Source organism: Podarcis bocagei (genome assembly GCF_964188305.1).
Source record: "Podarcis bocagei genome assembly, chromosome: 7".
NCBI classification, from domain to species: domain Eukaryota; kingdom Metazoa; phylum Chordata; class Lepidosauria; order Squamata; family Lacertidae; genus Podarcis; species Podarcis bocagei.
The window spans coordinates 83,485,832-83,513,772 of record NC_138132.1 but is presented as its reverse complement, the minus strand read 5'-3'; the positions used below and the strand labels follow the sequence as shown (position 1 = coordinate 83,513,772).

The 27,941-nt window shown below is 47.4% G+C and overlaps 1 protein-coding gene across 5 annotated transcripts; it reads right to left on the bottom strand.

The window, feature by feature from the left end:
• Positions 1-376: 376 nt before the first annotated feature.
• Positions 377-23,186, bottom strand: HP1BP3 (heterochromatin protein 1 binding protein 3). 5 transcript variants are annotated; one of them, XM_081203072.1, is made up of 14 exons: positions 23,036-23,170; positions 20,751-20,990; positions 16,443-16,620; positions 15,860-15,962; positions 14,682-14,835; positions 14,165-14,324; positions 7,529-7,672; positions 6,873-6,953; positions 6,183-6,340; positions 4,585-4,675; positions 4,283-4,442; positions 2,434-2,545; positions 1,745-1,870; positions 377-1,595 (listed from the first exon to the last, which is right to left on the bottom strand). In XM_081203072.1, exons 3-14 carry the CDS (start codon positions 16,527-16,529, stop codon positions 1,292-1,294), a joined length of 1,680 nt encoding a protein of 559 aa, XP_081059198.1. In that variant the 5' UTR covers positions 16,530-16,620; positions 20,751-20,990; positions 23,036-23,170; the 3' UTR covers positions 377-1,291. The 5 variants fall into 5 exon arrangements, with proteins under 5 accessions (XP_081059198.1, XP_081059199.1, XP_081059197.1 ...); XM_081203073.1 differs by having other exon boundaries at positions 20,737-20,987; positions 23,036-23,159; XM_081203071.1 differs by having other exon boundaries at positions 20,751-20,987; positions 23,036-23,159.
• Between the last annotated feature and the right edge of the window lie 4,755 nt (positions 23,187-27,941).

Here is a 27,941-nt window from a genome sequence, read left to right as displayed (position 1 = left end):
CTGCCTGCAACCTTGGAGAGTCACTGCTGCCAGTCAGCAAAAACAACGCTAAGCTAGATGGACCGATGGGTCTGACTCAGCACGAGGCAATTTCCTATGTTCCTAGGGTTTCGTGGAAATGAAGAATTTAATTAAATCCAACCGGGCATCATCAACAACTTTGGGAAACAGTGGCCAAAAGATTCCCAAGCCCTCTGTTGAGATGGTGCTTCAGGGCACTTCTGAGCTGCAAGCAGGATCCTCTTGGCCCATGAAAGAGCTGGGGCTATCCTGGGATGGCTCTGGGGAGCAGGCTTCTCTCTCCCGCATCCCAACCCCCCAGGCCCCAGCCCCACACTTTGTGGGTGTCTGCAAAAGACCACACCCCAGACAGGTGTCAAGAGTCTACTTTTTATTTTAACAAACAGCATGTTCCTTTGCTTAATGGCTCTAATCATTTGCTCTACTTAGATTGTTCTCGGTCATTTTCTTTTCTCTTTTTTTTCCTTTAAAAAAAGGGGAGAGGGAACAAATGACGAAACCTGGTGTTCGTTTCCCCCCCTCTCTTTCTTTACAGAACAAGTTTCAAAAGCTGGATTCAAGAAGAACTTTATGTAAGCTTGGTTTTCAGGCGACATTGAAACACTGGGGGTCGGGAGCATCTAAGCTAAAAAAAAAAAAAAAAACCCACAAGAAAGCACAACAAGGTAATGAAGAAGGCGTCTGTGGGGAAGCCCCCCGCCCCCCCATCTGGCACCCAACTCTTCTTTTGAGAAGACTTGCTCACCCCAGGGGGTTCACTGGCCTGCAAGAACCAAGCAAGGCACCCAAAAGGCAGGAGGAGAAGGGAGGAGGAGGAAGAAGTGCCCTGTTCAGAAAGTCTTCCCGGGGATCCTTTCCACTTTCTAAAAATATAAAAATTTTCTTCTGCAACCTGTTTCAAAAGCCCAAAATTCAAAGGCAAGGTGACCCTGTACAGATTAACCTTCTCCTTCTTTTTTAATTTCAAAAAGAACAGTTCTATGTTACTGATTAAAGGTTCTGGAGGGGAAGGGGTCAGGTAGATGGGAGAGGGGAAGAGGGTGGGTGGCGAGAAGGCACAGAGGGCAGGACCTAGATCTAAGGGGAGACGCTTGGATTATTAAGTGCCACTTTGACTGGCTGGCTTTCACCGCTGCTGAAGGAAGTGGGGGGAGAAGAGAGAGATGTTTGAAAGCATCAGGAGGAAGAGACAAAGGTGGCCTTGCACTTTGCAAGCAAGCGTGTGAGATCCCCACCCCCTTGTGCCCTGCCACTCCGGAGGGAGAAGGGGTTACTTTTTGGCTCTCAGGGACTTGCGCATGGTGGTCTTGCTCTTCTTGGCCGAGGGCTTCAGGTCCTTCCTTGCGCTGGTGGCTGAGGAGGGCTTCTTGGGGGCAGAGAGAGTCTTGAGGGCCGGGCGGGGCGGGGCAGCTGGCTTGGCTTTCTTGGCCTTGGGGGCCTTGACCTTGGGAGGGGGGGCTTTGGCCTTCCCACGGCGGGCCACGGGGGCTTTGCGGGGCTTGGGCTTGGCCTCCCGCCGCTTTGCCAGTGGGGGGGCCCTGTTCCGGGCCTTCGGCGGGGGCCGCTTCTGCATCCTGCCAAGGAAAGGAAAAGCTCTCAGGGCGGGCCCTGCAAGCCCAGAGGCAACCTCAGCCCCTGCCTCTTCACAGCAGGCCAGGTGGCCCAGGAGGGCTGCCACGACTGTTAAAACTACCTGGACCCAAAAGTGCCCCCCAACAGATACCTTTTCCTTGGAGGGGGCTCTTCCTCCTCTGACTCCTCCTCTGACTCCTCCTCTGACTCCTCCTCTTCCTCTTCATCCTCCTCTGACTCTTCCTCTTTCTGTTTCTCTGGAAACAGGACACCGGGGCTGCAGGGGGGGAAAGAAGGAACACCCCCAAGAGGAAATAATCAACTCACCAGGTGGGAAAGTGGAGCTCAATGGGAGCAAAAGGGGCAGGATCCTCCTCTCTCCCATACCTTTAACCACCCAAGGCTTTAGAACAGGGTGGGGGAACTCTGGCCCACGGGGGGTGGTGGTCCAGTTTTGCCCGCAAAGTCACTTCCCCAAACCAGGCCCACCTGTCAATCATCTGATGTCAGCTGGTAGCCAGGGAGAAGTGGGAATCAATCCTGCTGAAGGCTGCTTCACTAGGGGGCTGCTACCTATCAGTCACCTGACATCAGATGATTGGCGGTTAGGGGCCTGCGGGGTGGGAGATGAAACGATCTGGACCCGCCAATCAAAAAGGTTCCCACTCCTGCCGTTAAAGAGAGTCAGCTGGAGGACAGGTGTGTTTGTGAGAATAAGGTTGGCTCGAGTATTTAAAGCACTTCCTCAACTTCTTCCTCACCTTGCCCTGTCCCGCCTTGCACCTTGGAATCTCAGGTGCTTCCTCCAAAGGCAGAGGCTGCCCCCCTCAACCCCGTTACCTGGGATAGTAGGGGAAACACAGCTGGAAGGTGCCACTGAAGCCCTTCCCGGAAATCTGCTCCATCCAGCCGTACTTCTCACACTTCTGCAGGGTCCTCTTCAGTAGGTGGACTGTGGGGTGGGAGGATGATGGCATCAGGAGGGGCACCAGCCTCTTGAGTTTTGCACACCCCAACAAATCCCTTCCCTGCCACGGAATGGCCTCTTTTGCAAGCCCCATTACTTGGGATTCTGACAAAGAGGCCAATTTTGAGCCGCCTCTGTTCTCAGGAGTTGGGGAGGGGTTCGAGAGTTCAGGCCAAAGTTCCAAGGCTGGACCTCTGAGCATCCCAGCCTCTGCTCTTCCCAAGAAGCCGATTCCGCCCCCCCCCCACGCTGCATGGCTGTCAGAGCAGCTGGAAAGCTTGCCTTCATCTACCTAGCAACAGTTTATGCTAAATGCCTCCCCACTCCACCCCTGCTCCTCCCTCCTTTTTTTTTTTTAAGGTGAGTACCTTTGGCTTGAACTTGCACCCAGTACATTCTCCCTCATCTCTGGGTAAAGGAAAACACACACACACACACACACACACACAGACACACACTTTGAAAAGTGGGTGATGGGGCAGGAAAGCATCTTAAAACGCTGTTCCCAAAGGGAACAAAAATCAGATTCCAAACTGCCTCCCTCTAAGCCCTTTCAAAACATAGGTCAAAACTGGGCACCAAAGCCTTTCTATTTCTCTCTCCTCCCCCCCCCCCGGTCTCTGTCTGCTCCCCTATATTTGCAACGAGTATTCTGAGCCAAGTGGAGGGGCTTTTGCTTCAACCACTGCCCCTGCCCCCAAGATGCCTGAGGCAGGGCGGAAAAAGCACTCTGGCTTTGTGTTGAAGGAGGAAATAATCCAGGCACAGGCTGTGAGATATGAGCAGCAGCCCACGGACTTCTCCTTGTGGAGAAGGACAGAACAGGCTGCCTTGAAAGGGCAGCTAGAAGGGAGCCCATGTGGAGAACTGGGGTGTGTGTGTGGCTTCCATTAAGCCCTGTGTCCTTGCCAAGGCTCAGTGTCTTTTCAAGAGCAGGCGCTCTCCTGGAAAAAAAATATGCGCGCGCGCGCGCACACACACACACACACACACACACACACACACACACACACAGCCTGCACACGCTTTCTCCCAGCAGGTCTCCTGCAAACCTCACCACTGGGCTATTTTAAAACCCAAGATCTGAGAGGGGGAACCTGGGCTGTAAAGGCAATCAGTGGAAGAAGGGAGTGAGGGAGGATCGCACAGGAATTTCATTTGCCAAGGCTCTGCTACTGCAATGTAACCCCTTGTCCTGGTTGCTCTTTGAAGCCCTCGCCCTAAACCCACCTAACCTCCAAGGCTCTTCTCTGCAGATGTAAATGACCTTTGGCAGAAACCAGGGGCCCCAGTAATCCAAGCATCACCCACCTTCCCTACACCTGACAACAGGTGGCGATGGCTGGTTGCCACTCTTGTCTTTTCCTATTTCTATAGATCTGGGCGCCCCAGAGAGATAAGAGGAAATACACTGGGGGGGGGGGTTGAACTAGATAACCCCCAGGGTGCCTTCCAACTCTACAACTCTGCGATCTACGCATTAGCCCCAAAGTTAGGGGCTTGTAGCCTGCGCACAAACCAATGAAATGTGTCAGTCTCCTTCCCACCCCTGCCGCACCCCACGGCTGAGCCCTGCTGGTATTCACTTTGGCCAGTGCAGGACCCTCCCAGATGACAGGGGGATTCTTTAGCTGCGATTCTTGCACTGCAGGGGGCTGGACCAGATCATCCTTGCCTGCCTGCGTCCGTGGAACTAGGTCTCTCCCCTCTGTGTCTCCTTACCTTGGAAGCTGGAGTTTGACCCTGGGTGATTCTCCAGAACATATTTCTTCAGAGCAGTGGTGGAGCAGGTCTTGGGCTCATTCATGGCCGCAATGGCGGAGAGGATGGCATCTTCCATCAGGCTCCCACCCAGAAGGGGCTTCTCCCCAGATTTCTTCAGCTGAAACAGACAGTCATTATGGTAACCCCCAGCCCAAACCAGACACAGCCCCCTAAGCTGCTTGCTCTTGGCAGGCCAATGGAGGAGGGGAGCCAGAGGGAATCAAGTTAAAGGGAGCTGGGCTGCTCCCCCACACACACACCTGGAAAGTTCCAGAAGCTCCTTTCCCTGTGATCTGCTCCAACTGGCCCTTCTCCACTGCTCTCTGCAGAGCATTCTTCAGCAACTGAGGTCTGTGGGAGGGAAGAAAAGGAGCTTTAAGGCCATGATTGGCAGAGAGAGCGGCAAAGACCACACAGTCCCTATCTCCCAGCAGCAGGGAGATCCTGCTGAAAAGAGGGAGGATGGCTGAGACTGCCTCCCAGGAGGAAGAGTGATGCTTCTTTCCTGGGCCTGAGGCTGACACAAAGCCCTCCTGGGTGGCCCTTCCTTGAAGTGGAGGAGATTCTTCTCCCTCGCGGGATGCAGAATGGCTTCTTCTGTCCACAGGCTGTGAACTGGAGCACCAAACCCTCGCACAGACTACCAGCCAAGTAGCTACACCCTCCTTTTCCCCTCTTGTTTTAAAAATCCAACTACAGTGGTACCTCGGCTTACAAAGGCTTCGGGTTACAGACTCCACTAACCCAGAAATAGTGCTTCAGGTTAAGAACTTTGCTTCAGGATGAGAACAGAAATCGTGCTCCAGTGGCGCAGCAGCAGCAGGAGGCCCCATTAGCTAAAGTGGTGCTTCAGGTTAAGAACAGTTTCAGGTTAAGTACAGACCTCTGGAACGAATTACCGTATTTTTTGCACCATAACACTCACTTTTTTCCTCCTAGAAAGTAAGGGGAAATGTCTGTGCGTGTTATGGAGCGAATACCTGCGGGTGATGGGGGGGATCTGCTGCAGTCGTGAGCAGAGGATCCATGGTTCCCCTTCCTTCCCTCCTCCGTGGTTACAAAGCATGCATCCTCAAGATTTTTGCATTGGGCTACTCCAAACTCACTGTCAGATCACATGTCTGTGGCCACAGCATGAACTACAAAAATCATATATCCACTATTTCGTTTAGAATATTTTTTTCTTGTTTTCCTCCTCTAAAAACTACGTGCGTGTTATGGTCTGGTGCGTGTTATAGAGCAAAAAATACGGTAAGTACTTGACCCGAGGTACCACTGTATACTTCAAAACATTTGGAATAAACCTAGAAGAGTTTAAGGATTCCTTTTTTGTGGGGAGGAGGATCACAGGAGCAGTGGGACGAAACTAATTTTGAGCAGGAGTGGAAGCTGCCTTCTACCAAGCCTGGCTGTCTGACCACTGAGCTCAGAATTGAGCTTTCTTTACAGCTCAGTGGTGGAGCACCTGCCTTTCATGCGGGGAGCCCCAGGTTCAGTCACCACTGAGCTGTAAAGAAAGCCATTTCCACTGCTCTGGCTACAATGGCGGGACACTCTGAACATAGGAACACCCCATAGGTTCATGTCTCAGGTGAGAACATCAGTTCGTACCCAAAGATAGTCCTACTTGAGTAGATGCAACTGATGGACATGGCTCAGTTCCTCTCATTGAAATGGGTCCACTTCTGTGAACATGGTACCACCCGTGTTCCCAACAGGGAATAATCCTTTGCTGCTAATGCCAAGTCAGAAGTTGTTGAAGAGTCACCTGCTGTCAGAGGGCAGAGCCTAAAAGCAAGAAGTCCTGGCTGGTTGGCCAGCCAGTGCCTCCTTCCTGCCCTCCCCCTTCCAGCCCTACCTGATGTCCACCTTCAGCTTCGGGTAATACTGGGAGACATATTTCTTGATCAAGCTGTAGGAGGCCTCCTTCGGCTCGCAGAGGCGTGTAAAGGCCAGCGGGAGGATGTCTTCCAGCTTCACCTGCTGCTCTGGGCTGGACGCCGAAGAAGAGCTCCGCTGTGGAGGAGAGAGGTCGGAAGCAAAGCAAGTCTTAATTTCTTCCAATACATTCCTAGCCCCGCTTTCTACATGTTCTGTTTACAAAGCAATTGTCTGTTCTAACCATCACGCCCACATCACATGCTTAAAGCACATCCCACTCCCCAGCAAAGAATCCCAGCAACTGTAGTTTACCCCCACAAAGCTACATTTCCCACAACCCTTAAACTACAGTTCCCATAATTCATTGGTGGAAAGTCATGTGCTTTAAATGTATGTGGCAAATGTGGCTTTTATCTCAAAGGTTATGTACATTTACTGTAATCCTTTGCCATCAACAGACATGGAAAAGGGTCTGCCACTAGTTCTTCGAGTGCTTCCACCACTGTGGAACGTGTGCCTTCTTCAGAGCTCTTGAAGGGATACAAAACCTGATTCAGACAAGATCCCTTGTTAGTTCTTTCAGAGAATGGAGGATTTCAACTGTGCACACTAATTACGAGCTTTGCTACCTCAACCCCTAAACCTCCCCCAGGTCCCTCAGCATTACCTTCCGGTCCCTGGATTTGGGGGCCGTTTTCCCTGAGTTCGGGGCCACCACAAAGCTCCCAGAGGCTCCTTTTCCTTTCACCTGGCGTGGAGAAAGAGGGGTCCAGTTCAGGCACCAGGCAAACTTTCCTTAGGAGGAAAGGCTGGGAAAACTTCCCTATGCCATGCTGGCAGATGCTTTCCTCAGACCTACTGTAAATTGGTTTTAGTGGTACATTTAACACCTTTGTTCCCTGCCCCTGAATTCTCCTTGGGACTGAGTGTTGGACAAAACAAATGCACTTCCTTCTCTTAGCTTCTAAGATGCTACTTTAAACCACATCAGGGCACTGTTTCTCTAGTAATCTATCCAACATTTTTGTAGTCTTTTTGTCTAAGTTAATTGTGCCCCTAAAAGCTGAGCCATTTTGTTTCTCTCCCCCAACTTGTTTTGACAAGATGTCTGCCATTTCTCTCTCTTTAGCTCTGCTCATCCTGCAAATAAATACTTTTTGCCAAGACAAAGCTGCTCCTGCATGAATAAAGCCTTTGAACTCTGGAAAATGTAAGTGATTGTTTCAGTCTTCTTAACACACCCAATCTGCGAGCTCTCCTAATGCTGGGCAGGCTAGAGAGAAATAAGCAAGCAAAAGAACCCTTGACCCACACCCAACTCACCTGCCGAATGACCCCTCGCTCTAGCTCCCTCTTGAGGGCCTGCTTGAGGAGGTAGCCTCTCCTCTCCAGCTCCAGTGAAGGGTACTTATGGATGATGTACTTCCGGATGGCGACAACTGACACCCCGCCTTTCTGATAGCACGCCTGGAAGGAGAGGAGGCACCTGTGACTAGGCTTACCCTATGCCAGTTGCTGGGAAAAATCACAAGCAGAGAGAGCCCTACTTGTGGGCTTCCCACCGAGGCGTCTGCTGGGTATAGTGAGAAGAGGAGGATGGCCTGATCTTGCTGTATCTTTCTTGCACAGTTTCAAGACAGGGTGCTTCATCACCCTACCTGGAGCGACTAGGGGGTCAACCATCTAGCTCAGGGTTACCAGATGGACTAGCAGGGGCTTTTCACTCGCAGGATTCCCCCAGGACGACTAGCAAAGCCCAGGCTGCTCATGACTTGAGGCATCCTCCCTTTCTGACTCAAATCAGGGTGCTCTCATAGCCATACGCTGCCTTCCTAAAGTGTGTGCATGTGTGTATTCCCCCCACCTCCAGGTGAAATGTGATGGGGGCAGATTTCTGACAGCATCCCAAACAAAGCCCTCTATAAAGACATTTTAAGCCTGGAGGACTTCCTATAGGAAACTGGGAGGTCCAACTGGCAGCTGTCCAGGGCGTCTCGTGGCCCAAATGCTGAAATCTGACCACAGCAGAGCTGTGCCCTTTGAGCTGGGAGGGCAGGGGTGTTTGCACTGGTGCTGACGATTTATTAATCGCCTTCTAAACAATCCGTTTCAAGGCGATTACAGAAACAGCAAATATGTTTTTTTAAAAAAATATTTATTAAAGTTTCAAAAAAAAAGAATTACATGAATTAAAAAAAGAAGAAAAAGACAAAAATAAAAATAGAAGAAAAAATAAAAATAGAAGAAAAAATATAAAATACAAAAAAAGATAAAAAACACTTTGAAAAAAAGAATACATCAGTCTTTCCATACCTTACATTCATTTCCTTGTTTCCCTGACCTCCTCAAACCTCCCTTCTTTGTATTCCAATTCAGTTAATTAATTCAGCAATTTCTTTCCCTCTTTGTTTTTATCTTAGTCCTTTAACACAATATATTATAACTTTGGATTCTCACCTGTTTACAGTCCATTTTTACATACACCTTTATAACATTGCTGCTTAAACCACTTAACTTCATAGAATCATAGAGTTGGAAGAGACCACAAGGGCCATCGAGTCCAACCCCCTGCCAAGCATTCATTAATTTTGCAATATTTCTGTAAATAGTCTTTAAATTTCTTCCAATCTTCTTCCACCGACTCTTCTCCCTGGTCTCGGATTCTGCCAGTCATTTCCGCCAGTTCCATGTAGTCCATCACCTTCATCTGTCATTCTTCCAGAGTGGGTAGATCTTGTGTCTTCCAATACTTTGCAATAAGTATTCTTGCTGCTGTTGTGGCATACATAAAAAAAGTTCTGTCCTTCTTTAGCACTGTTTGGCCGACCATGCCCAGGAGAAAGGCCTCTGGTTTCTTCAGAAAGGTATATTTAAACACCCTTTTCATTTCATTATAAATCATCTCCCAGAAAGCCTTGGGCACGTCCACCAAAGGTGAAAGAATGTACCTTCAGTTTCTTTACATTTCCAACATTTATTATCGGGCAAATGGTAGATTTTTGCAAGCTTGACTGGTGTCATGTACCACCTGTATATCATTTTCATAATATTCTCTCTTAAGGCATTACATGCCGTGAATTTCATACCTGTGGTCCATAACTGTTCCCAGTCAGCCATCATTATGTTATGTCCAACATCTTGTGCCCATTTAATCATAGCAGATTTCACCGTTTCATCCTGTGTATTCCATTTCAACAGCAAGTTATACATCTTTGACAAAATCTTAGTTTTGGGTTCTAGCAGTTCTGTTTCTAATTTTGATTTTTTCGCCTGGAAGCCAATTTTCTTGTCCAAATTGTATGCCTCCATTATCTGATAATAATGAAGCCAGTCTCACACTTTTTTTAATTTCTCAAAACTCTGCAATTTCAGTCTATCTCCCTCTTGTTCCAAAATTTCCCAATATTTCGGCCATTTGACCTCCATATTGAGCTTTTTCTGAGCTTTCGCTTCCATCGGTGACAGCCACCTTGGGGTTTTGTTTTCCAGTAGGTCCTTATATCTTATCCAAACATTAAACAATGCTTTCCTGACAATATGGTTTTTAAATGCTTTATGTACTTTGACCTTATCATACCACAGGTATGCATGCCATCCAAATACTTTATTAAAACCCTCTAAATCCAAAATGTCTGTGTTTTCAAGAAGCAGCCATTCTTTCAACCAGCAAAAAGCTGCTGATTCATAAGAAAGTTTAAGGTCTGGTAGAGCAAATCCCCCTCTTTCCTTTGCATCTGTTAGTATTTTAAATTTTATTCTGGGCTTCTTGCCCTGCCAGACAAATCTAGAGATATCTCTCTGCCACTTCTTGAAGCAATCCATTTTGTCCAAAATTTGCAATGTTTGAAACAGAAACAACATTCTAGGCAATACATTCATTTTTATCGCAGCAATACAGCCTAGCAGTGAAAGCTTCAAATTTGACCAAATTTCTAAATCTTTTTTTGCTTCAGCCCAGCATTTTTCGTAATTGTCTTTAAATAAATTTCCATTTTTTGCTGTCATGTTAATCCCCAGGCATTTCACTTTCTTAACCACTGTTAAACCTGTCTCATTCTGAAACCTCTCTCTCTCAATCGGTGTAAAATTTTTCTCTAAGACCTTAGTTTTTAACTTATTCAGTTTAAATCCATTAACACTTTTTTTAGTCTTTTAGCCAGAATGTCTGCAAAGATTTTGTAATCCACATTGAGCAATGATATGGGGCGGTAGTTCTTAAGCTGCGTCTTTTCAGTCTCTGTTTTCGGTACAAGTGTAATATACGCTTCTTTCCACGACTCTGGTGCCCTTTTCCCACCCATTATTTCGTTACAGACTTCCTTCAAAGGTTGTACTAACCATTCTTTCAAGGATCTGTAGTACTTAGAAGTCAGTCCATCCGGTCCTGGAGATTTACCTAATTGCATATTCTGAATGGCACCTTCTACTTCCTGTTCACTTATTTTATAGTTCAACATTAATTTATTTTCCTGAGAGATTTTTTGTAATCCATTTGTTTTCAAAAATCGATCTAAGTCAATTTCTTTCTGTGGTCCTTGTGTATATAGTTGTTTAAAGTACCTCTGGAAACAGTTTCTAATCTCAGCTGGGTTCTGTATGTTCCTTCCTTCCACTTCTAAATTTGTAACCGTATTTAATTTTTGTCTTTTTTTCATTTGCCAGGCCAACAATTTCCCACATTTATTAGCCGACTCAAATGTCTTTTGTCTCATTTGTTTAATTTTCCATTCTATCTCCTGATTCATGATTTTCATGTATTGTACTTGATATAACTTTAATTCTCTCAAAATCTCTTGCGACTTTGGTTTTGCTCTCAATTTCTTCTCAGTTTCTTTTATTTTCTCCAATATTTTATCCTTCTTCTCATTTTGAATTCTCTTCTTTAATGCATTCTGTTGTATCAAGAACCCTCTCATAACAGCTTTGCTTGCGTCCCAAATTACTCTTTTTTCCACATTGGTATTCATATTTATCTCAAAATAATCTCTCAAGGTTTTTTGGGCCTTCTTAATCACTTCTTCATCTCTGAATAAGGTGTCATTCATCCTCCATCTGAAGGAACCAGTTGATATTAGTTTCATCTCCATCTTCACAGCATTATGGTCGGAGCAGGTTTTTGGGCAGATTTCCACTTTTCTTGTCTTTGGTGCCATTCCTCTAGTTACCCATATTTGGTCAATTCTTGTCCATGTCAGTTTGGCTTCAGAGAAGAAAGTTCCCTCTCTGGCCAAGGGATTCTTTGTTCTCCAGATATCAACTAAGTCCAAGTTGTCTGTCATCTCAAAAATGGTTTTCGGTAGTCTGCCGTCCTTAGTGACTACCTGTCTTTGTGCCTTGTCCATATGCGTAGATACCACTCCGTTCATGTCTCCCATCAAAATCACATTATAATCCAAATAGTCCATCAAGGTCTCATGCAACTTTTTAAAGAATTCAGATTTCCCCTCGTTTGGTGCATAAACTCCTACTATCAAAAATTTCTCTCCTTGTGTTTGAATTTCAATTGCAATAAATCTTCCTTGGTCATCTTTGAAGATAAATTTCGGTAATAGTCTCTCCTTTGCATAAATCACTACTCCTCTTTTTTTAACCTTGTCTGAGGAAATAAACTCCTGGCCCAATATTTTATTAATCAATACTTTCCTGTGTAGCCTTGTTACATGTGTTTCCTGTAAACAAATCGAGTCCAATTGTTCCTTTTTTAATAAATGAAACACAGTTTTCCTTTTCTGGGGGGAGTTGAGACCATTACAATTCCAGGTTAAAAGTTGCAGAGCCATGATGTAGTTACTTTGCTTCTCCTCCAACTGCACCAAGTGCCTGTTCCTCTTCTGTCGGTGGTATCACCTTCTCCAGGCGGTCTTTTAATTCAGGAGGTAGTCTTGGTATGTCTAAAATTCCTCTTTCTAGTGCTCTTAACTCTTCTCCAGCTTCTTTCTGCAGGTCTTCTCCGTGGTCTCTTAAAAATCTGTCTTTGTCGTCCTCTGATCTTATTTTTATCTTTCTCCCTTTGTAACTGAAGGATAGGCCTTGGGGGAATTCCCACCTAAAGATAATTCCGTTGCTTCTCAACAGGGCGACCAAATCTCTATAATTGGACCTAAGGTCCAAAAGATATTTCGGATTGTCCTTAAATATCTCCACTTTTGACTGATGTATTTCCAAAGTCTTCTGGAAGTGTAGACTCAAGATTTTATCTCTCTCCTCTTTTGTTCGGAGGGTGATCAAACAGTCTCTCACCCTGTTCTTCTTCCCTCTTCTTCCAAGCCTAAAAGCACTCACTATCTTAAAGTTTTCCTTCTCCAAATCTGGGTTCCAAAAGTCTGCAAATTCCTGTGTAAGAAAGTCAGTCAGATGGTCTTTCTCAAGTTCAGGTAAGGCCCTCAAATTCGTTTGCTTCTCCTTCAATTCAATCATAGACAGTATTGACCTATGGTCTTCAAGTTGTTTGTGAATCGGTGGTATCTTCTCTTCTACAGCAGTTGCTATTTCCTTTGCTTCTTCAGCTGTCTTTCGGGTCGAGGTAGATTCCTGTAATAATTTCTCAATAGTTTCTGTGTTAGTATTTACCTTCTGTCCCAAATTATTAATACTTGTGGTATTTTGATCAATTTTAACTGATGCTTCAGCTACTTGTTTACTTATTCTTTCCAAAGATTCATTAATTTTACGTAATGCCTGAGCCAAAACATCTTCGGATGCCATTCCTTTGGGTTTAGATTGTGCCATTGCAGCTCCTGTTGGTAATCCAGAAGGGCCAGATGTTGATGCTCTTCGCTGCAGCCCAACGTCTGGACGAAATGATCTACCAGACCTCGTCATTTTTTCCTGAAGCAAATCTATTTTCTCCTTTCCATCTGCCATAACACTCTAGATAAGGCCAAGGTCAGTCCCACAATCAGAACTTGTTTTGAAGTGGAAAATTCCCCTGGCCCAGCTGTTGTTGTAACAATTTCAAACTTCCTCTAGGGGGACACAGTAACAGTCAAAAATTGTTGCCTTAAAATAATAAACTTTTTTTCTTTCAATCCCCCAATTCACAAAAAAGACGACAGTTTCAATTTCAGTTATTTTCCAGTTACTTTAAAACCAGGAGAAGCCAGCCAGAAATATTGTATCTCACTTGTATCTCACTTGCAGAGTTAGCTGTCAAAAAGTACTTTCACCAACAGCGCATTCACAATACGGCATTCTTACAGTTCACTGGCAACCCGTTCCCAGGTTTTAAGCGGTGGATTTTAGCTTCCCTTTTCTCTCTTTTTGCAGGGAAATACAGTTCAAACCTTTCCCCCCTCCTCTCCTGCAATCAAGGGGGGAAATCGCTTGTTTGATGTTAGAATTATAGCCCTTTTCAAATGTCTTTCAAGGTTTTCGCTTACAAGATCATTGCTTTGCTCTATTTACAAAAAACGGAAGGCAGACTTCCTCTGTTTATGCCTCTCTGCTTCGGTGTTAAATTGCTTCTTTGTTCCTTTATTTCCCAAATAAGCCTACTCACAGATAGTTGTTTTGTAGGCAAATTGTCCCAGGAAAAAGGCAGCGCTCTCCGGTAACGGCTGTGCAGCTTCGCTCCACGGAAGAAGCAGTTGACTCATAGCACCGCGCTGCTTCCCCGCTCCGCTCCCCGTAATCGGGCTCCTTGGCAAGTTGGGGGGGCGCAAAAGGTGCCCGAGTCCCACGGTCACAGGCTTCACCCGCCTGTGATTTTTTCACGGGTCCCCACTTCGCCGCAGCGGAACAGACCCAATTTCTGCAGAGCTGGTCCCTCCGGATCAGAGGGAGTCTGCCATTACCGATGGCGCCACCCCAGAAGTCTCTAAACAGCAAATATGTTTAAACCAGCAGTGCAATTGGCATTCTATTCCTGGGGAGTGAAAGGTGACAAAAAACACCACATACCTGGGGGAAGAGACACAAAGAGAAAGGAAGAGCAGCAAGAAGCCCACCCTTTGTGCTCACCTTGATTGCCTCAATCAAAATGGCATCCATCTTGGGGCGAGAAGAAGCCGCCATATGCGTCTGCTTCTGTGCTCTGGCTAGCTGGCTGGCAGAGAGAGTGGCCCAGGCAGGGATGGTCTTCTTGACTTTCTTCTTCTCCTCTTTGACTTGATCCTTCTCCCTTTACACACACAAAGGGAGAGACTCAAAACTCATGCAGGAATCTCAGAAGCCCAAATACATTTTCTGCAGTTCAGGGGAGCTCTGATTTCACTGAAAAGCAGAGCGCTGGAATCAGAAGAACTGGGCAACTGAATGTTGAAAGTGGCCTTATACAAAGCCACTTCCACTTAGCCCAGCACTGCACCCCCAAATTGTCAGGGAAGGATGGCAGCTCAGAGGTTGAGCACCTGCTTGGCATGCAGAAGGCCCCAGGTCAATCCCTGGCTGCATCTCCAGGTAGGGTTGGCAGAGACATTGGCATAACCTTTGCCCCCGGGTATGGACTGCCCCCCACATCAGTGCCCCCACCCCTTACTCCTTTTTGGCTTCCTCGGCAGGCTTCGCCTCTCCTTCCTTTTCCTCCACTTCAGGCTCCTTGGGTGGCTCTGCCTCATTAGGTGCGGCTGGTGGAGTTTCATTCTCTTGCTCCTCTACAGTCGAAGCAGATTCCTCTGAGCTGACATCAGGATCTGAGAGGGAAGAGGAAGAAGAGGGCCATGTGCAAGTTACATGCGAAGGACAAAACACACCCGTTGCAGTTGGGCAAATGGGCCCTGCCTGAGGAATGCCACAATGGGACAGATTGACCATGGCCCCTTCTGCTATGTCTCCTGACTGAAGTGACTGCTCACAAGCAGGCAGGATGGCAAAAGCCATCAGCTGGTAGCCAGAGGCTGACGTGGGGGCCGACCACTGGTGGGCTATTGGGAACCATAGGTAGTGATGGAGTTGCCTTTTTGGTACCTTTCAGCCTCCTTCACTTATAAGCTGATGAGTTGGAGGGCAGCCACTGGCTCAATTGGCAACTGGGGCTCAGTTTCCATCCCCAATACTCTGCAGGGTGGGTGTGGTGGTGAGGGCAGGCTATAGTTCAGGGGCTGAGCCCGTGCTTTGCCTGTACAAGGTGGTCTTCTTGGTGGTACGACCACGGGGGAATACCCAGTTGGCAGTGAGCCCGGTTGGCAGGGCCTTGCTGGGGACGGTTCTCACCCCTTGTGGAACGCTCTTCCTGGTAACGTATGCCCGTTTGTGCCATTACTGATTTTCAGGAGGAAATCTAAAAACATCCCTTAGCCTTGGATGGCTGAAAGATAATGTTTCAGGCAACTCTGAACTCACTGGCTGGGGGAACACTTTTCAAAACTGTTTTTAGAACACTTCTCAAAAAAAAAAAAAAAAGGAAAGGAAAGAAAGAACCACTTTTAAAATATTGTTCCTATTTTTCTTATTAGGAAGGGTGGGATGCAAACTGAAATAATAAATGCTATTAAAAATAACATAATGCATCTCAAACACCAAACTTTCCAAACTCCCATCTGAATCTCTCTGTGTGTCTCATACACACACATACAATTTCAGTAGATCCCCAAGGGTCAACTTAGAAAGCAGTGATGGTTCTCTGGCTGAAAGGACAAGGCTGCATGCGAATCAGCCCTACCATCACCACTTGACCACAGACCAAGGAGGACAACAGGTGGGAGTGGGCGTCTTTACCTGGCTTGGCCTCCTCCCCTTCAGCAGGTTTGCTTTTGGGAGGAGTTTCCCGAGCAGAAGAATTCACGGCCCGGCGGATGGGCATGGTGGCGTCTTCAGCCGTCTGGAAGGGAAACAGTGGCAAGAGCGTCACGAGGAGAGCCCAGGAGGTGCGGAGTAGGCTGGGGCAGGGGGAAGGCTCCAGAGGGAACTAGGGACACCCAGAAGGAAGCCACCATCACCCCACCATGTATTCCACCTAAGATGGAGGCAACTGCGCTGAGGATCCTTAGGAGGCAGATGGCTCCAACTTCCTGTTTCCATCAGAACTTTTGAGCATCACAGGATGTATATACATTTTAATACGTATATATTGCTTCTGTTCAGAACGAGAAGAGCAAAGGGACCCAGCGAGGGAGGTCTCAGGGGAAGCAGGGGAAGGGATCATTGCTTTGGGGTGGGGAGGGGAGGGCAGGGCAAAGGGAAGGGGGGGTGTTGGAGGCAGCCCCAACCAAGATTCCTAGAAGCAGCAGGGGAAGGAAAAGTAGAGCAGCCCTCGCAGGGGCCAGTCCAAGGGCGAGCGTGGGGAAGGGTCGGCCCCTACCTCACTCAACTTGTCCGGGGGGGCTCCCGTTAACAGTGGAAGCGCCTTACGGTGTGCGGGATCAGCTTCGGGCAGATCAGTCGCCATTTTAAATTAATGTATAACCCCAACGTGAGGGTAACACTTTGGAGCCCCAGGTTTTAACCTCAAGGGGAGAGGACTTCCTAACACAGACAACCTGAAGTGCAGAAAAGATTTGGTGTGAAGGTTAACAACGAAACAAAAACAAAGGCAACTTCATCTACCTCCCTATTGTGCTACTGAGCAGTCAAAGCAAAAGAAAACAACAAATTAAGCAGTTGCAGAGGAGGAGGCCAGGAAGCCCACTTTGTTGGTGGTCCAACAGAGAAGCTGGAAGCTCCCGTCAGAAACCCCTGCAGGTGGGAAATGGGTTTTCCTTGCACAGATTGAGGGAGGGGTGAGGGAATGTCCTCCTCCTCCGATGCCCCTTGCCCAGCACCCAACAAACCAAGGATGGAAGTGGAGGCCCCAGGGTAGGCAACCCAAGCAGAATGCAACCAGCTGGCATGTTGTGGGTGGAAACGTCCCCCTCCAGCCCCAAGATCTTATTCTACATGTGGGACGTTTAAAGACAACCCCACAGCGTTCATCAGCAGAGGCCTGAAGAGCCCAGCCGACCAGCTTCCACCCATTTTTACCGCAAAGCAGCTCATTGCCCTCACCTTCACCAGCTTATTTTTAAATGTCACAAACCTCCAGGCAGCAGAGGGCTACCTTTAAAAACAATCCCGCCAGCCACCCCCCTCTAACAAACAAGGAGTTGCAGCAACAGACCCACACAGCTCCATGGCGGGACAGCAGGGGGAAAACAAATTTGGAGTTTCAGCCTCCCATCCAGTTTCTCGAAGCAGATGAAATGTGACACTCAGGGGAAAACAACTTCTCAGCTCCACTACACTGTAATAGATCTGAAAGTGGGTGGGTGGAATCCTCATTTTTCAGAATTACAACTTTTTTTGGGGGGGTGAGAGGAAATAATTAAACTGCCTGGCGCATAAATCAGTCTTATCCCCTCCCCCCTAACCTATTTGAGGTGTGGGAAGGATGTGGGTCCGACGAGGGCAAGACATGCAACTTTAATAAAAAACAACAACAACCCATCAGGTTAAAATGCAGGAAATGAAAAACAGCATGGTGAGGTTCTAGGCCCACCGCAGGGCAAATTCCCTACATTCCTTCTGGCCTCAGGCCCACCGACAAGAAAGGTTTTACGTCCTCTCTAGAGGGGGGGATTGAGCCTTGATGGAGCGACAGGGAATACAGGGGCAGAGGGGGGGAAAGCAAATGCAGGAAGACCATCCTAAATTTATCTCCCAAAGGGAACAATGCCCTGCAATCTTTCTGAATGTTTACATCTGGCAGAAGAGACTGGAGAGAGAGACTGAGAGATCTGGGTGACACTGGGACACCTCTGCCTCTTTGAGCTCTGGCATTGTAGGGCATAGGTCCCCTTGGCTGGCATAGTCCTGTGTATGGATTTGCAAAATGTACCTTCTTCCCCTCCTCCAAAAGACCCAGAAAAAAACCTTAATTTTTATTTTAAAAAACAACCCAGATAGCCTCAGACAGCCAACATGTGTGCATTATTCCTGGTATGAAGTGTAGTAACCCCTCCACCCAGGCTAGCAACTGCCACCGCCTCCGTCTTTGCCTACAAAACACTCTTCTTCAGGCTGAGATTCCGAAGCATGTAACCCGTAAATTTCAAACCTTTGCTTAATCAAATTCAAGTCCCCACTCACCGATTTTACTTTTCTTTTTTTTTTTGCATTAAATTTTTATTCATATTTAATAAAGAACAAACAAATATATAAACAAGTAAGTTTACATAACAAACAAGTTGACAATTACATAAGTTGATTTTCCCATTTCCCGTTTTATACAAACAGAAATTAAACATACAAAATCATAAAGATAGAAAATGTTTTATACTCTGTCCTTTGACTTCCCTCCACCCTTTTGGTAAGTTTCTAATAAATTCCATGGTTACGTATTTATTTTTAATCTTATGATTGTCGCTGATAGAGTTTTTCTCTCCCCGCCAGATCATCTTATAAATCTGTTCCAATATAATTCCAAAATTTACTCCAATTTTTTTTGAATTTCTGTTCATCTTGGTCTCGTAACCTGCCTGTTAGTCTATCCAGCTCGGCGTAATTTACCATTTTAATCTGCCAATCACTTATGCCAGGTACAACCTCCGACTTCCAATTTTGTGCCAGCAGAATTCTTGCAGCTGTGGTGGCGTAGAGGAATATTATTTTGTCCTCACTTTTTATTTCTTTGCCCATTATACCCAGCAGAAAGGCCTCAGGTCTCTTGGGAAAGGTATATTTTAGTATTTTTTTAAGCTCATTATAAATTAATTCCCAAAAAGCCTTCACCTTGCTGCATAACCACCACATATGATAAAGGTCTCCCCCCACTTCGCCACATTTCCAGCATGACTTATTCTTTAATCTATACATTTTGGCCAACTTTGCCGGCGTAAGATACCATCTGTATATCATCTTCCAGACATTCTCTCTCAGTGCTGTACAGGCCGTAAACTTAATATTACTGTTCCACAATTCCAGCCACCTCTCAAAATCTATGTTATAGCCAAAGTCAATTGCCCATTTAATCGTTGCTTCTTTCACCTCCTCATCTTTTGTGTACCATTCCAACAGCATATCATATATTTTAGATAGTGTTTTGTTCTTTCCTTCTACTATCTCTATGTTAAATCTTGATTTTTTGTCATCAAAACCTGTTTTCCTCTTATCCTCTTTTAGCAGGTCGTTCACCTCATGATATTGTAACCAACTAGTAAATAAATGTTTTGTCTCTTCATATGGTTTAAGTTTGAGCCCTTGTTCTGTTTTTCTTACCAAATCTTCGTATGTGGCATTTTCCCCTTCCATATTAATCTTCTTAATTGTTGATACCTCTATTGGTGAGATCCACCAGGGTGTCTTTCTTTCAAGGAGATTTTTATTTCTCTCCCAAACCTGGTATAGCGGTCCCCTAAAGATATGATTTAGAAAGCCCCTATGGACCTTCACCTTCTCATACCAGAGGTATGCATGCCACCCGTTTACTTTTCTAAAGAATACCGAAAGTGAGCATGATGTTCAGGAGCAGGTTTCATACATTTCTGTGGGACCAAAGGAACTCCTTAGGCTTTGATTTTGCTGGTGCTTTAATGCACTCTTTAAAAAAAGAGAGCTGCCCCTCCAGAGAGCCGCCGTGTTTGAATCTTGCAAAGCTTTGTCTGTCTCTGCACAAGGCTGGTTTCAAAGCGTGGAAGCTGCTAACAGGGTTTTCCCTCTGGGAGATTAAAACCGCTATTGCACCGGAACCCCTAAGCACAGCATGAGAAGATTTTCTTCTACCTTTTTTAATCTTGTCAAGCTGTAGTAGATGCTAACAACAGTGTGGTATGGTGGTTAGAGTGTTGGTTTAGGATCAGGGAGGTCCAGGTGCAAATCTCCCCTCAGCCACAAAGCTCCCTGGGCAAACAAGGGACAGTTGCCTAACTCTCTCTTAGCCTCACCTACCTCACAGGTAGCAAGACCCTCAGGCCATGGAAAGGATCTGTTTGTCCCTGTATGTGCTAGAGCTCTCACAGAGCTCTGGGTGCGTCTGAGCACCTTCCCTGTGTGGAAGGTCACACTGCAGGTGCGTTTCAAACCACATGCATTTTTACAGGCAAAAACGAGAATCGTACATAAGACTCCAAAGGCCCAGATTTAGCTAGAAGCTTTTACATCACAAGTCATGTAGGGGATTTATGACGCCAACATTTCAAACTAAAACTAGGTGGCAAAACTACAATTGTTCCGGGAGACTTTCAGCACCTACCCAATACTCTGATCATGTATCCCAGTCCCCCAGATGTATTGGTCTACAACTCCCATCATCCCCAGCATCATACAGCTGTGCTGGCAGGGGGCCGATGGAAGCTGCAGATCAAAACACCTGTAGGGCACCAGAGGTTGGGGAAAGCTGATGGAATCATTATTTTGCATTTATAAATCACCTGCTGTTGCAGCCCTTATAGCTGTGCCCCCCCCAGTGGTAGATTAGGGAGTGCAATAAGGTTGAGAGACTTGTCTTAAGGCCGCCTAACAAGCTCATAGCAGAGGCAGAATTTGCACTGGGGCATCCAAGTTGGCAGTTCAGCCACTGAGATGCTACACTCTGCCATTTCTCAAAAGAGGTTAAAAGCGTTTCCAGGAACAATGTCAATGCCTAAATCAACACGACTCTATACTTTCCTGATGAAACACACCTACAGGAACACACCTTCCTGTGGCCCAAGCTAACTTCAGTTGGAAATTCTGTGCTGGATTAAAATAGTCCACATGGACAGCATTTCTCCTCTTCCTCCTTGTGACAGGCCTCCTGGTATCTCTGACACTGCTTGCAGGGTGGGGGAGGGATGCCTCTGTGCGCATATTTCCTGCTGAATCCAAAATGAAGCGGCTGGTCGAGCTGAATTTTTTTTGCACTGGAACCTTAAGGAATCATTGCTTGTGGATTCTGCTATAGGCAAGACAGAGATCAGAGACCACAATGGAATCACCACAATAATTATATATGGAGCCAGGCCTCTGGGTCCATCTAGCTCCCTGTTGTCTACACAGACTGGCAGCAATGGCTCTCCAGGGTTTCAGGCAGCGTCACTAAAGATGCTGTCAGGGACTGAACGTGGATATTCTGCTTGCAAAGCAGATGCTCTTCTACTGTGCTACGACACTTCCCTAATTAAAATCCAAGTACAGCAGTCTAGATTTTAGCTTTTCTACCAGAACTTGAGGGGTAGAAGCAGCTCTTGCCTGCTTCAGCCATCAGCCCAAAAGCAGGAGGTGGTAGGCTGGAGGAGGAAGGAGCTACAGAACCACACCTAGAATGTGATTCTGGAGTTGCTACCCCCACCTGATAAAAGTTTTCAAGATTCTTCTGTGTCTTGCCCATCATCCTTGAGGTTTCCTCTTCACCACCCTCAGATCTACTGCTCCTTTATGTAACTCCCATCATTCCTCCATTGTTGCTCCTTATGCCCAGAGCACCTTACCACACACCTGCACACCATCACCTCTGCTCTATTTCATCCTGCAAAGTCTTCCTCAACACCCACCTCCTGGCATGACCCTTACCTCTCCCCCCTCCCTGAAAGTAAACCAGGGCAACAGGCTGTGTGGAGGCCCTTCAGATGTTGTTGGACTCCAACACCCATCAGCAATGATCAGGGATCCTGGACCCACCAATCTCTGAAGCCCCTGACTTGCCCCGAATCCACATTATTGGACCAAACAGAGAACAGCTGCCCTTCCTCTATTTACTGCTGCCTCCCCTTTTCCTTGTGTCTCTCCTGTACAGCATTATGCCTTCCTCAGATGCCCAGCAGCCCCAGCAGCATACAAATATCCTGGCTGGGGCTGATGGAAGTTGTAGTCAAAAAGCTTTGGAGAACACCAGGTTCCCCCTGGATTTAATAATAGATTACATTCATACAGAAGTTGCCAATGTGGTGCCCTTCAGATCTCACTGGGGTCCCCAATTCCCACCAGATAGCATGGCCAATGGTCAGGGTCAATGCTGGGAGTTGCAGTCCAGGGCACCACATTGGCTGCCAGTGGAGGCTAGTCCATTAGAAGAAAAGGAGCACTGTCCTCTGCCAGTCCCCACCTTCCTCCTTACTTACATCCAACTCCGTAGGATGGCTGTGCCTATCAGTTTTCCCTCCTTGCCGTCGTCTCAATGTTGCCCTTGTGGAACTCAACAGGGGGATGAATGGGTACAAAACTAGAATTTAGTTACCTCTGTCATTGGCTCTGGCGCCGCCTACTGCTGAGCCTCCCCCTCCTTTCCTCCCAGCAGCCTGAAAAGGCACTGCTGTCAGCTCCCTTGGAATGACAAGCATTTCAAACTAGGGGGACCCAGGTCTTTTTTTGTAAAGTGCGATATAAGCACTGGCGAGGCTGCATACGCAGCACGCACATTGAAAAGCTCACCCTGCTCAAAGGCTCCTGGGAGCTGCAATTTGCTAAGGATGCTGGGGATTATTGTAGCTCCGTGTGGGCAAGCAAACTTTGGGCGTGGGGAACGTGCTTCAGCTGCCACCTAAGGCAGGTAAGCAAGGAGGAGAGAGGCTGGAGGAGTCCGTCTTCTGCGCCAGCCTGTCAGTTAGCCAGCCATGGAAACGGACCTCTGCGGGTCGGTGTGTGTCGCTTTCTGCCTCTCGTTTCTCTCTGCGCAGCAGCAGCGAAGAGGAGGATGCGCAGGGGCTGCTCCGTAGGTCCAGTCCGGGGTCGCTGCCAAGGTGTGCCATGAGCCCCGACTCCTCCCCTCCGGGACAGAGGGGCTGGCGCAGCAGCCGCGGCCACCGCCATCCAGGCCCCACCGAACGAGCCTTCCAGGGAACCGGGGCCGCCCCGCCCCCCTGCCCGGCGCGCGGCACCGAGACCAGCGCAGGCCTCCCGAGGCCAAAAGCGTCACACGGATACAAAAAAAGTGTTATGCAAATAGGAGCGCGGGCCCAACGCGCGACCTTTGACCCCGCCCGCCTCTCCCCGCCCGCCACTCACCGGCTTCAGGGCCTCCTCCTCTCCCCTCACACCCCTCTCTTTTTCGGTGAGCGAGGCACAAAGCGGCGGCAGCGGCGGCCCCTTCAGCGACGGTAGCAAGAAGCGGCGGCGGCGGAACCGGAGGGGACGCTGGGGGTTCGGCGGTGGGCAGGAAGAGGCGGGGCCTACCGGGCCGGAGCAACCAATAGCCGGCGGTGAGCGCCTTTCGAACGCGCGGCGGCGGCCAACCGGCGCCTCCGAGACGCGCGTGCGCCGCGCCGCCACGCCCGTTTGTGTTTTCTTTCCCCCTCCTTTTCCTTTTCGAATAAACAAAAACGCAGCCCGGCTTTGAACAAGGGGGGAAGGGCGCATGCGCGCTTTTGCGGCTGGGAGGAGGGGGAAGGGGAGGAAGCGAGCTTATTTTGGCGGGAAAAAGTGTGATTCCCCCCCCCCTTCAGGCGACTGCGCTCTTGTCTCGCGGCCAGCCACGCCCCCACTCCTGAGAAAGCCTCGTTCGCGTGGGAATTTTGTACATGCTCAGGAGACGGTGACTCTCACTTACCTCAAGGGGAACGAATCCCCAGCAACCCGGGATTCCTTCGTGAGGGGCAGCAATCTTGACAAGCTCAGAATCTCACCCGGTCTGGTGGTTTAAAAAAGCGGGTGGGAAGGAGTATATAGAACACTGTACATATTTTAATCCTTAAGAACAATGAGCTGGTTTATGCATAGAAGGACTCGCGCCAGAGAAGGCACGAGGCCCAAAGGCGAGTGGAATTTGCTGGCTCTCTGCACATGCCCAGGAGATAATCAGGAGCCCATCGAAAGCAGGCGCAGAGAGGACTTCTGAACCCCATAACTGCGCTCTCATTTATATGGACATGTAAAGACTGAGAGCTAATAAGGGGAACAGGCTCATCTTTGCTTGACACTTAAAAAGAGATAAGACCTGTTGTAGCGAAGCAGGGAGAAAGAAAGAAAGAAAGAAATGGTTCTGTGGCTGAAGACAAGCTCCTTATAGAAGTTCCAAGGAGACACCTGCCACATGAAATGGGAAAAAAATCCAAGGATTTTATAGAGCAGGCTTAATGGTAGTTTCCAGTGCTTGTGGTTCCTTAGTTGTAAGTAAAAAGCAAGCCCATTCATTACCAACTCATATTCACCCCCCTGTGACAACAGCCCTGCAAAGTAGGCCACTGTCTTCACTGCTGTAGCCAGACATATAATTTGGTCTCTGCTCCTCCCTCTGCTCAGGAATGGCATGCAGGAGAACATGCAGGACTCCGGGTCTTGGGTCCTACGACACGTTATGCACAGGAATGCCCCTCCTCACAAATACATGTGTGAGCATATGCAGAGTTTTTAATGAAAAATGAAACTGTTATGAAAAACGAGACTCCTTTTGTTCCTGCAAACCAGTTAAGTCACAGCCAGGCTCCTATGGTGGAGTAAGCAAACAGTGCATGAAAGACTATATTTTGACATTCTCAAATGACTGCAGGCACTAAATATATAAAACTGCAACCTTTTTGGATGAATTCAAAGCCCTGCCAAGTCTCTGCATTCTATTTCCTTGCCGCTGGACCAACCAAATGTAGAGAGCCCATGAACGAGGCAGAAAGGCTGCTATTCTCCCTTTTTTAGCAGCCCTGTTTAGGGAAGCTTTTAATGTTTAACAGACCACTCTGTATTTTAATACTTTGTTGGAAGCTGCCCAGGGTGGCTGGAGAGACCCAGCCAGATGGGCGGGGGTATAAATAATGAATTATTATTATTATTATTATTATTATTATTATTATTATTATTATTATTAGAGTGAGGCCATCTAGGTGCCTTCAACACCCTACATGAACAGGAGTATACTCAAGCCAAGCTAGTACGTACTAAGGTACACTGCACCTGAAAGTGGAGGCTCCATCTCTTGCTCACAGCTGCTGGTGGAACCATCTCAATACCACAGGTACTACCTTGCTGGGATAGACAAGCATCTTGTTTCTATTATCGGACAGTTGGTTGTAATGCAGGAAACCTTGAATTAGGACATTTTGGAAGGCTGGGATAGGGAGATGAGGTACCCTCTCCAAATGTCTAACAGCACCTTGCAAGCTATTCTCCGACATTTAATACATAATTTGTTTTAACATTTCTAACCTCCTGCACTGAAAGATGCAAGATGGGGTTTCATCAATCTGAAAAAAAGAGCCACTACCACATATATCTTATTTGGCAGAATTAAGGAGTAAAACCACCCCATGGGCAGCAGAATCTCATCTTAGTCTGCTGACTGACTGAGCCATGGCCATTAAAAGCAAACCCTCCCATATGCAAAGGAGGCAATTTTTAGTGATGTTCTCTCCTTTAGCTGCTATAAGTGTTTCCCAGGTTTTATTGTAGATTTCTATGATTGTTAACAGAGAGGAAGGGCAAATTATACGTTTTGATAAATCTATTCCACCATCCTGTTCTATTAGGGGCCAACCAAAGGCCTCAAAAGAGAAGCCCACATGTAGGACCTGGGTGCAAAAGCCAGCACTCTCTTCACTCACTCCTCACCTGTGCTCGCTCGTGACTTGGATTCAAAGCCATAGAATGGCCACTGACTTAATTAAAATAATCCTCTGCTAAAGCCATCCAAGTTGGTAGCCATCACTGCATCTTGTGGCAGTAAGTTCCATAGTTTAATTATTTCTTTTCGTCTGTCGTGAATCTTCCAACAGTCAGCCTCACTGGATGGCTCTTTTTTGGTTCTACTATTATGAGGGAGGAAAGACTCCTCTCTCTCTTCACCACATGCATACTTTTATAGGTAAAGGGACCCCTGACCATTAGGTCCAGTCATGACCGACTCTGGGGTTGCGGCGCTCATCTCGCTTTATTGGCCGAGAGAGCCGGTGTTTGTCCGCAGACAGCTTCCGGGTCATGTGGCCAGCATGACTAAGCCGCTTCTGGCGAACCAGAGCAGCGCACGGAAACGCTGTTTACCTTCCCGCCAGAGCGGTTCCTATTTATCTACTTGCACTTTGACGTGCTTTCGAACTGCTAGGTTGGCAGGAGCAGGGACCGAGCAACGGGAGCTCACCCCGTCACAGGGATTCGAACCGCCGACTTCTGATCGGCAAGTCCTAGGCTCTGTGGTTTAACCCACAGCGCCACCTGTGTCCCATTGCATACTTTTATGCCCCTCTATAATTTCCCGCTTACAATTTTTCTACACTTAAAAAAGCCTGAAATGTTGCAGGTTTCCCTCACACAGGAATTGCTCCAGCCCCTGGATCTTCCTGCACCTTCTCAAACACTACAATGGCCTTGGGTTCTTCCTAGTCCTAGTCCTACTCAAGAGTTGACCATTGAAGTTTATGGGCTTGGCCAATTTAGGGTCATTCATTTCAGTGGGTTTGCTCTGAGCCAGACTTAAGCTGGATCCAGCCTCTTTTATAAACAAATTGGCATTAACAAGGCTTCCCCCACCCAACACCACCACTTTCCAGCTTCTGCTCAAGATGGTGCATGCCATTTTCACCATTCAAGTGGGTGATCTTGGGCCAGTTGTTCACTCTCAGCCTAACCCACCTCACAGGGCTGCTGTGAGGATAAAATAGAGAGAACTATGTACACCATGTGGAGGAAAGGTGAGATAAAAATGAAATCAATCACTCTCTGGCCAAAGGCAGCAAATGATAAGCCCAGAAATTTGGCAAAAGCTTAGTGCAATCTGGGCCAGGCGCATTGTAAAGAGGGGGCTGTATCCAATGCTATTCCCTCTCTTGAGCAGGCTCATTATTCCAGCCAGTCTGCTCTAATCTACTTGGAAACTATCTATGACTTTTGTTAGCCGAACAGGAATTGCCAATTTCCCCTCTGCTCCAAGAGTGCTTTAATTTTGCTGAAACTGCAAAAGCTGTGGGGAATCTGCCTCAACCCACTATGCTTTCATGCAGAAATGCCACCTGCCTGCTTCATTAGAAAGGTTGGAGGAACTGGAAGATGAAGTGCAGGATTGGGGGGACTTCACCACCCCCATCATCCCTGACCTGTGAGCCTGCTGGGAGCTTGGAGTCTAGCAACATCACCTGTAAGGCTACTGCTTCCCCATCCCTGTCCAAACTCAAGGAGGATCAATTCTGCCTGTCCCCAGCAAGATTTGTAAAGGAAGCAGCTTTTACCTTCATGGTAACAGAAAGCTGGAGTTTGTGAAGAATGTTAGGCAGGGTGAGATTCTTTTGGTGTGTGCGCACACGCATAGAAGCCCATTGTTTATGACGGCTCTGTTGACATCAGTACTTTTCATAGAACCATTTTTAAAAAGGACTCGAAGCTTCCTGACCCAAAGCTGCTCTCTCTTTCTCTTTCATTGTCATTGTTGCTAAGCTAAACCAAAACCCAGAAATGCAGGCTTTAAAGCCAGTTAGTATTAATAACTTTGGCATGTACTTTTGCATGTTCTGCTCACTTCTCTATCAATACTCCCATTTCTTCAGACCTGCTTCCTTCAGCTGTAAAATTCTAAAAACCAAACAGCAGAGCCACAGGAGGCTGTGCCATTTTAACTGAAGCAAACTGTGCCACTTCTAAAACACCCAAACTGTTCAATAGCTCTAAGTGTTTGAATGTGGCTGTGGCTTAATTAAAATCCTTTCACAGCCACCGCCACAAGCAACTTCTATATTTTTTAGCTTCTTGCAATAAGGTGGCGGCCAGCCCCCAGGAGTTGAAAGGAGAAAATGATGCAAAATGCTCACACACACACACAATGGACTTGGGTTGCCTGAAGCAAACAGTGTGGGAATCCCCAAGGAAGTGCTGTAGAAGACAAATACCTGTAGGTGCCAACTGTGAAATTAGCAAATGTCTGTGACACTCTTTGCAAGGCAGCGGCCTGGGTCAGCTTGTAGGCCCTGCTGGAAGCCTGTGCACCTGTACCCCTGCT

What these genes read in the sequence shown, in the direction of transcription:
- HP1BP3 (XM_081203070.1), bottom strand. Translation starts at nt 16,529, where the DNA reads ATGGCGACTGATCTGCCCGAAGCTGATCCCGCACACCGTAAGGCGCTT. An exon ending in AGGGGAGGAGGCCAAGCCAG is followed by an intron (nt 14,836 to 15,859) that starts GTAAAGACGCCC and finishes CTTCCCTCTCAG; the next exon opens with ATCCTGATGTCAGCTCAGAG. An exon ending in CCAAATCCAGGGACCGGAAG is followed by an intron (nt 6,341 to 6,872) that starts GTAATGCTGAGG and finishes TCTCCTCCACAG; the next exon opens with CGGAGCTCTTCTTCGGCGTC.